Source organism: Xenopus tropicalis, chromosome 8, assembly GCF_000004195.4.
Source record: "Xenopus tropicalis strain Nigerian chromosome 8, UCB_Xtro_10.0, whole genome shotgun sequence".
NCBI classification, from domain to species: Eukaryota; Metazoa; Chordata; class Amphibia; order Anura; family Pipidae; genus Xenopus; species Xenopus tropicalis.
In genome coordinates this window covers 132,340,296-132,350,210 of record NC_030684.2, presented here as the reverse complement: position 1 = coordinate 132,350,210, position 9,915 = coordinate 132,340,296, and the positions used below count along the sequence as shown (strand labels likewise).

General features: G+C 40.6%; 1 protein-coding gene across 2 annotated transcripts; it reads right to left on the bottom strand.

Annotated features, from left to right (window-relative positions):
• Positions 1 to 786: 786 nt before the first annotated feature.
• isg20l2 (interferon stimulated exonuclease gene 20kDa like 2) lies at positions 787 to 8,312 on the bottom strand. Of its 2 annotated transcripts, none has more exon segments than NM_001004997.1 (4): positions 787 to 1,013; positions 1,502 to 1,702; positions 4,045 to 4,961; positions 8,302 to 8,312. In NM_001004997.1, coding segments are annotated over 3 exon segments (1,101 nt in total). In that variant the 5' UTR covers positions 4,831 to 4,961; positions 8,302 to 8,312; the 3' UTR covers positions 787 to 899.
• Positions 8,313 to 9,915: the final 1,603 nt, after the last annotated feature.

Genomic DNA, 9,915 nt, shown 5'->3' with positions numbered 1-9,915 from the left:
GGGTAACAGTCACCCTGCTATAGTTCCAGGGGTACCCAGGGCACAAATAAGCACTCACCCCAAATCCCCCCCTAACTGGCCTTCAGGCTGGGCCCCCTTAGCCCATAACAAGGTTACAGATATATAGAAACATTGGGGTAACAGTCATCCTGCTATACTTCCAGGGGTACCCAGGGCACAAATAAGCACTCACCCCAAATCCCCCCCTAACTGGCCTTCAGGCTGGGCCCCCTTAGCCCATAACAAGGTTACAGATATATAGAAACATTGGGGTAACAGTCACCCTGCCTCGACTGGAACTCATACGACATACATTCATTTCCATGCAGACACATCTCTATAGAGAAAAGAAACAGAAAGGTCCATTTTTGGCCCAACTCAAGAGGCTTCCCACAGGGAAACACATTTATAACGGGCTGGTATCCAGAAGAGGTTCTTCTCAGGCAACACCAGACCACACACACAACCCGTTCAATGGGAGGAACATCTGGCCTGTCGATTTCTCCAAAACGAACAAACACAAATCTTAGACAAACACCGGGATCCAACACGGATACATTCACACGAGCAGATCTAATAAAAAGGGGCTTGTCACCTTCCAATGGAATTTTTTTTTAGCAAATCCCAGATCACTCCCACGCTTTTAAAGAACTACAGAACCAGGTATGGCTGCATTATGTATACGGATAAAGATTTGTGATTGGCTGTCTGGCAAAAACCCTAATGAGCACATCATTCCCTGAGTGTGCCCATTACACCTGCACCAAGGGAATAAAAACTCATTGCTCGGCTAAATGTTGCCAATTTATTGTGCAGCCAATAAACCAAGAGATAAATATGTCCACAGATCTATGGGGAATACCCAATGCATCCCTGGCTCGTTATTGGCAATGCCCATATCACTGCTGAACATGGCCCGCTGCCAATTCTCTCTCCCATTCCACTTCTATAACACGGTACAGCTCCATGGTGGTCTTGGCATCTTCTACTGACGAATGCCCATGGCTGCCAGTCTGCAATAGAGAAATAAAGAATGATGAGTATTGAGATGGAGGTGTTACCAGTTTAAATTGCTTGGTGTAGCCTGTTATACCGGTTATAGGGCTATGGGAAGCAGCTGGACATGTGTCTGATAATAAAAACTAAAGTGCCTCTTTACTATTAACGATTATGGTATGAAAACTACTGTGTGCCCATGGCTTCACTGCATGACACAAACGTAAAAGGGAATATTACGGTCACATTTAGGGTGAGGACACACTGGGCTACTAGTAGCAGCTATTTTTCAAGGTTACTAAAGGCCAGAAAATCCCCTGCCATAGACAATACTGAGAATTGCCTCTGCTAAAACACACAGAGACATTTATGAGTAAATGATCAGCATTGTCTTTTTTAGTAGCAGCGACAAGTAGCTGCTACTAGTAGCTCTGTGTGTCTTCACCCTTAGAGGTCTGTTTCTGATAACAAAATACATAAAAGACTGAGCCTTTGCTGAACTTACCTGGATATCTTTGTGCAGAAGCAGCTTGGAGAGTCTCTTGAGTGAGGCGACTTCTTTTTCTGGGAGCCCAGCTTTGCGGTTCAGGAGAGGGATCTTCGAGGTGTCCCGGGTCATTTCCTGGGGGTGGAAATAATTGAGGGCCTTGTAGTCATTGTGGATAGCGTGTCCGACCACTACTTTCCCATTGAGGATTTTAAGTATCTGAAAGAGAAAATAAAAGGTGCAAATAAATTCTCTTATATGTTCATTCAGAGAGCTGGAACCTCAGTGTTTTCCTGGTGACAAGACTCCTTTGGCTAATTACTGGTTTTAACCAGTAACCAGTGGGAACCAATTGTTATGGATAACAGGCTGAGGACAAATTTGTCTCTTATATCCATATATAACATATCCACATTTTATTCTCTGGCTGGAATGTACCACTGAGTATGTTAGCAGGTGGAACTGTTATGTTTAGGACTTTAATCCTACAATTTCAATCTGAATATTAGTTTTAGATCGTTGTATTAAAATGTACAATCGATACCCAAATGTTCCCACTAAAATCTAAACGTGTATGGCTTTATACAGATTGCTCAAGCTGAACCAATCCCCTCACAGCTTACTTAGAAACAGGATAGTAACCAATGCAGTAACACAACATAGTCTGCTTGGTTTGTATGAAGACTAGTAATGCAATAAGGTATCAGAGAAGGCTTATAGCGAGCATATGTATTTGGCCTGGGGTTCCATTGCTATAAACATGGTGTGCACATCCCTGCACCCAATAATCTGCAATGTATTTATTACTGATAGCTTCCCCTCATTCATTACTGCATTACTTGCCCTCACACAGCTCAGCTGGTAACTGCAGTCTTTAAAAACACAGGTATAGGAACTGTCATCCGGACACTCATGATCCAGAAAGCACTGAATTCCACCAATAAATTCCATTTGAGCTAATAATTTACATTTTTAAAAATGATTACCTTTTTCTCTATTATAAAGCAGAACTTTATATTTGATCCCAAATAAACTTCATGAATCCATATTGGTGGCCAAACAATCCTATGGGGTTTTTCTCATGGTGAAATGATTTCTTTTTACTAGGCCTACAGTATGGAGATCCAAATTATGGAAAGATCAGTGTAAAACTGAAGGTACCAAGCACTCTGGATTACAGGTATGGGACCAGTTATCCAGAGTGATTGGTACCTTTGGTTTTACAGCAAGCAGCTAGGCAATACTGAATTGTCTGCAAGGATTGGACTAGAGATCAGAAGGTGGAAAATGGCACAGATAATATAGTTTTTGAAAAGGATAAAGAAGGGGAAATCAGTCATGAATGGGTAGGCAGAAGACATACATGCAGAAATAGATTCCCAGAAGAAAATAGACAAGACATTTTTTTTGACTGGTAAAATGTAACAGTAATTCCCGTTAAAAGGGAGAGAGCACAGAAAGCAGATGGGTGAGATTTTTAAATAATAAAGACGATTTATAAAAATGTTTTTTTTCTGACAGGGGACAGTTCATATTCAGACTACTGCCTGAAGGTGAACATCCTCTTTAAATATTAGATTAAGTATGATATCTGAATTCCAGGGCTGTGGAGTCGGAGTCATGTAGTTGGAGTCGGAAGCAATTTTGGGTCGGAGTATTAAGTAGGACTCCATAGCCCCGGCAGGGCTCTGGAGCTAATTTGGGTAGCTGGAGTCAGGCACGGTATAAATTGAGGAGTCAAAGGATTTTTGTACCAACTCCACAGCCCTGCTGAACTCCAATTCTTCCTGTTCCAAACCTACTTTGTAAAATTTGCCTACTTGTGTCTGTAAGTTACCTTCCCATCTAGATTGTAAGCTCAACGGGGCAGGGACCTCCATCCTCTTGTGTCTTTGACTCTTACCCTCCCATATAGATTGTAAGCTCAACGGGGCAGGGACCTCCATCCTCTTGTGCCTTTGACTCTTACCCTCCCATATAGATTGTAAGCTCTACGGGGCAGGGACCTCCATCCTCTTGTGTCTTTGACTCTTACCCTCCCATATAGATTGTAAGCTCTACGGGGCAGGGACCTCCATCCTCTTGTGTCTTTGACTCTTACCCTCCCATATAGATTGTAAGCTCTACGGGGCAGGGACCTCCATCCTCTTGTGCCTTTGACTCTTACCCTCCCATATAGATTGTAAGCTCTACGGGGCAGGGACCTCCATCCTCTTGTGCCTTTGACTCTTACCCTCCCATATAGATTGTAAGCTCTACGGGGCAGGGACCTCCATCCTCTTGTGCCTTTGACGCTTAAATTATTGCAACTATATCTTTTATTTGTGTTTTTTGTAATACTTTGTATTTATCTATTATCTTGTACAGCGCTGCGTACAATAAAGATATACATTATTGCTAGGATCACTGTTTCCAGCAACTATATTTACTGTGTTTTAATAGAGCATTATATTCAGACCCTATTAGAACTATCTGCTATCTCCTTTCCCTGCAAAACCTGACATTAACTGTGCCAACACCCCCCTCCCCACCAAAAGAAATGAATTTATCAATTTCCAAACCTCTTTCTGTGCAACATCAAAAGGAGTGGCGTTCCTCAGGTGCTCTCTTCTGATTCCACTCCATCTAGTCCTATAATCAGTCACGGGGCTTTTGGGTTTAATGTATTTGTCGTACATCACATCCCCAAACCAGTTTACGATGCTGCAACGGGCCAGGTTGCTGACTCTTCCGTTCGGCCCAGTGCCCACCATTTCACAGTCTATGGCTACGGCTTTGCGAGATGGCACTGCTGAAGAAGGAAGGCCGCTATCAAACTCATTTAAAACACTGTCCTGGGGCTGCCCTGGGAAAATGGGGACCTTTGCGTTGAGGGTATGCCCATTCACCCTTGCTGGTTCTGATGAGCCCGGGCCCTTAAAACTGGCCTTTGTTGTTTCCTTTGGCGTAAAAGTAGCCGAACGGGAATGATGAGGACCGGAGCTGAAATGGTTAATCAGGGTATTAGACTGAACTGGCTTTCCTTGATGTTTGATAGGCGCTCCTTGCTGGTGAAAACCATTAAAGACGGTGCTGCTTTTTGTTGCATTAGACCTATTAAACTGGTTCCAGGTCCCACCTTGTTCCCCTTCTTTCTTGCCTTGTGCCCACGACTTGGCCTGGTGCCCCGGGGCGCTGTTTGGCACAGGCCGGTTTGGTCTCGGAGGGCACTGCTTTTGCTTCAGCAGACCTTTCCTCTCCAAGTACTTCCTTCGCTTGTTGAAGCGTTCATGCTTCTTGTTGGTGTATTCAGCCTTTCCAGAAGGCTGGCTGGCACCCACATTCAGGTTTAAAAGCAGGTCCGACATGGCCGACTCGTAACGCGGGACGGGGTTTATAAAAAACTATGTAAAAATAAACAATTGCATAGTCCCAGACTTCTTACTCTTGCATATAAAACATCCCGTGGGTGGAGCGAGAGAGAAAATCATCTCCTTGCCTATAAAGATAAGAAAACAAATGTATCAATAGAACTTTATGTATATTTAATATTACGTTTATTGTATTAATGGTGCCAGGATACTGGGCCCTAGCACAATGTTACACCGTACATACCCTCAAAAGTAAACATATCTTATATATATATATATATATATAGTTATCATGCTGTGTAAAAGGTGAAGTGAAGTATTAACGGTGATGTTGCCCAGGGCAACCAATCAGCAATTAGATTTCAACAGTTAGAAAACCAAAGCAAAGCATCTGATTGGCTGCTATGAGCAACATCACTGATAATGTTTTACTCCACTTTTTACACAGCATGATAAATATACCCCTGAATGTCCAAGACCATCTATTTATAAGATTTCAAGGAGACCATGGAGCTAATATACTGACATAGCTGCTAAAATGAACCAGTGCATTACCCTTGATTTTTACACTCAACATCCAAAAAACAAATGTTCTATAAAGCTACAGTCACCGCTACTTTGTACAGGTATGGGACCTGTTGTCAAGAATGCTTAGGACCTGGGGATTTCCGGAAAAGGGATCTTTCTGTAATTTGGATCTCCATAACTTAAGTCTGCTAAAAATAATTCAAATATTGAATAAACCCAATAGGATTGTTCTGCCCCCAATAATGGGTAATTATATCTTAGTTGGGATCAAGTACAGGTACTGTTTTATTATTACAGAGAAAAGGGAATCATTTAACCATTAAATAAACCCAATAGGGCTGTTCTGCCCCCAATAAGGAGTAATTATATCTTAGTTGGGATCAAGTACAGGTACTGTTTTATTATTACAGAGAAAAGGGAATCATTTAACCATTAAATAAACCCAATAGGGCTGTTCTGCCCCAATAAGGGGTAATTATATCTTAGTTGGGATCAATTACAGGTACTGTTTTATTATTACAGAGAAAAGGGAATCATTTAACCATTAAATAAACCCAATAGGGCTGTTCTGCCCCCAATAAGGGGTAATTATATCTTAGTTGGGATCAAGTACAGGTACTGTTTTATTATTACAGAGAAAAGGGAATCATTTAACCATTAAATAAACCCAATAGGGCTGTTCTGCCCCAATAAGGGGTAATTATATCTTAGTTGGGATCAAGTACAGGTACTGTTTTATTATTACAGAGAAAAGGGAATCATTTAACCATTAAATAAACCCAATAGGGCTGTTCTGCCCCCAATAAGGGGTAATTATATCTTAGTTGGGATCAAGTACTGGTACTGTTTTATTATTACAGAGAAAAAATTGAATTATTTGCTTATAATGGAGTCTATGGGAGATGGCCTTTCCGTAATTCGGAACTGGATAACAGGTTTCTGGTTTTCCCATACCTGTATTGCTTATTTTTATATTAAAGCCCTCTCCTATTTGTATTCCAGCCTCTCATTTAAAATCATTTCCTGGTTGCTAAGGCAATGTGGACCATGGCAACCAAATAGTTGCTGAAATTCCAAACTGCAGAGGTGCCGAATAGAAAGCTAAATACCTCAAAAACCATAAATAATAAAAAAAAAAATGAAACCCAACTGCATATTGTCTCAGAATATCACTCTCTACATGATGCTAAAAGTTAATTCTAGAATAGTGGTGATATTGAGACACAATAAAAGTGGAGATAGATTTGTCGGATTTTCCACCTAATTCACAAACCTCTATCTCTACTTTTGTGACTTTGTCTTTTAAACAGACAGTTTTCAGAGTTTGTCGTTTTTCCGACATTTTTTTATGAATTTGCCTTTAGCTCTTAGTAAATCTGTCGGTGCCCCCAAACCCAGTCCCACAGCTACAGGAGCCTTGGGGTAAGGATTTTACCAGCAGGATTTTGCATTTCATATGCCATTTGTCATTTCACTTTGGGGCATTTCCTGAGGGGTAATTTTAGTTTGCCCGGGGAAACTATACATCAAGCTGGGTTTTTTATGTTTAATATATTTCTGTGTAATGTCACTTCTGTAACAAATTCAGCCCACACACCAACATGCCCGGTGAATAGAGGTCCCACAGGACTAGGGCCCACTGGGTTTTTATCCAGTGCCCTATTGGGCCAGTCCAACCCTGTACCCCAATATCCCAGTGTGGGTGCCAGTGTGTATGTGCCACCAAGATGGCTGCTGGGAACAGGTGGGGGCCAATGCGGTCAGGCAGCTCTGTAGTTCAGGACATGCTATGATAAGACATGCAGAGATAAGTTGGGGCAAATGTCAGTGAAGTGATTAAAGAGGGGGCACTGCTGCTGCTAAAACTAAACATTTGCCTGGGAGGCTTTACTTTTCCTTTTAATAAAAATGTTTACAATATATTCACTCAAAATGTTATTATTGCCTCATTGATTAAGCTAAAACTAGCGTAACCATGCAAATGTGAGGGGAAAACTTATATATAAGATATAAATTAAAAAATTTTTAATCACTGTTTTACTTGTTTATAAAATGTTAATGAGGCTTTTTGCACCTATTGTTCTAGGGTGAGACAGAAACTTGTCCCCTAACAATAGGCTGCTAATCCCCATTACTGATCCCCCATCCCATGTTACTGATCCCCCAATGGGGCCCCTACCTTAGGTGTGAAGTGGAGACTGGGTGAAACCAAACAAAACAGAAGAGCTTAGAATTGATCTGACAGTTAGATTGAGCTTTACTCCATTTTGAAAATGTCGTTAAAACGTAGTAATAAATGTCGTTTAAACGGCAAATTCACAAAAGTGTCTGTAAACTGTCTTTCTTTCACCAAAAACGGCGGTTGAGTCGGAATTTAGGCGGATTTCTGTTTGTGAATCTGGAGAAAGTGTTTTCCACCACTTTTACTCCAAATAAGGTCTACCTCCACTTTTGTGAATCCCCCCCCCCCCCCCTAAAGTGTTGTCCCTCTTATAGAAGTTCTCCTTGTCAGGGGAGTATAACACAACAGGAGGCTATGGGGATAGAGACTAGGGATAATGGATCTTAAGGCAAGAGTGAAACTGCAAGCTGCCTATGTAACAGCATTAAAACAATGATACACTCACATAAAATGAATGCAAGTGGCGCATAAATGTAGGTGTTTGGTTTGGTGGCCTAATGCCGTAAAGCAATAACCGATTACACTGGCACAGAGCCTCGCCTTCTGGCTGGGAAACGAAACTAACGGCACACAGAGAGAATGGGGACTAGAGAGCGGCCGAAGGGAAGGCAATTCGGAGCTATATCAGTCGGGACAATGGGGCATTCGGAGACCAGACTAGTAATCGGGAGGCCCAACAGGGTTAGGAAGCCAAGTAATGTCGGTAAGCGCCACAGGGAAGGCAAAAACCAGCGCACACAGGGGGACCACTAACTCACCTCGCTTACGGGCTGAAGCGGAAAGGAAACTGTGAACCAACTTCCGGGTTGTGACGTCACTCTCCATAGCAACCGAGAGCGGAGTACTGCAACTATGGCGGGGCTGCCAACTCTCTCCAAATCCCTTACAGACACGTTGTGGGCACTAGCACTGAGCCCCAAACGTCCGGGGTGCGCCGTTTAGTTAATAAGCCGCGGCACCGTAGCTCCGCGAATTTCCCATAGGGCCTCACGCTTGATCACATGTGTGCGTCAGGTCACGGCTGTGCGTCAGACTCACGCACTGCTGGAATGACGCATGCGCGGTAAGGTAGCGGAGTTCGGAGCTAAAGTAAGGGAAATTGGCTCTGTGACAGACTAGTCTCGGTGAGTTCTTTGAGGGACGCTGGGTATTTACACAGGTTGTAGTTACAGTCGTACTGTGGGGTTTATTTACGGTTGTGTCTAGTTCCAAGTTGGTAATGGAACAGATTAGGAAATAGATCTTTTAATATAGAGGGGCTAACTTCTAGTGGTAAAAGGAGCAGTAATATAAACTATACAATTTGTATATATATATATATATATATATATATATATAATTTCCTAGTTGGTAATAGAACAGTGTATCTTTACATATAAGGAAACAGACATTTTGAAATAGACTATATTCTAGTTGGAAAAGGAATACTAATAGAAACTAGACAATATATATTTATATATAGTCCCACCAAACTGGAATATATTCCAGTTTGGTGGGACTATATATATATATATATATATAGATAGATAGATAGATAGATAGATATTCCAGTTTGGTGGTATTATATATAAATATATATATATAGGAATAGAAGTCACTGGCACTCACGTGTAAAGCACAAATTCTGCCTGGGTGCAGTGTCCAAAATCCGGACACAGAATAGAAAATAAAGAAGCCGCTCTCACAGGACTTATGTGAAAAAATAGAGATTCCTTTAATGAATGGTGGACTGACGTTTAGGCTGAACACCTCAGCCTTTCTCAAAGTCTCAATATATATATATAGATATATATTCCAGTTTGGTGGTACTATATATAAATATATAGATAGATAGATAGATATTCCAGTTTGGTGGTACTATATATAAATATATATATATAGATAGATAGATATATATTCCAGTTTGGTGGGACTATATATATATATATATAGATAGATAGATAGATAGATAGATAGATATTCCAGTTTGGTGGTATTATATATAAATATATATATATATATAGATATATATTCCAGTTTGGTGGTACTATATATAAATATATATATATATAGATAGATAGATATATATTCCAGTTTGGTGGTACTATATATAAATAGATAGATAGATATTCCAGTTTGGTGGTATTATATATAAATATAGATAGATAGATAGATAGATAGATAGATAGATATTCCAGTTTGGTGGTACTATATATAAATATATATATATAGATAGATAGATATTCCAGTTTGGTGGGACTATATATATATATATATATATATAGATAGATAGATAGATAGATAGATAGATAGATATTCCAGTTTGGTGGTATTATATATAAATATATATAGATAGATAGATATTCCAGTTTGGTGGTACTATATATAAATAT

Bases quoted from the DNA above. Each gene is read 5' to 3' on its own strand.
- isg20l2 (XM_012968237.3), bottom strand. From the start codon at position 4,830: ATGTCGGACCTGCTTTTAAACCTGAATGTGGGTGCCAGCCAGCCTTCT. The intron at 1,703-4,044 runs GTTTGGAAATTG...TTTCTCTTTCAG, and splicing joins TTGATGTTGCACAGAAAGAG to ATACTTAAAATCCTCAATGG. The intron at 1,014-1,501 runs GTAAGTTCAGCA...TCTCTATTGCAG, and splicing joins TTCTGCACAAAGATATCCAG to ACTGGCAGCCATGGGCATTC.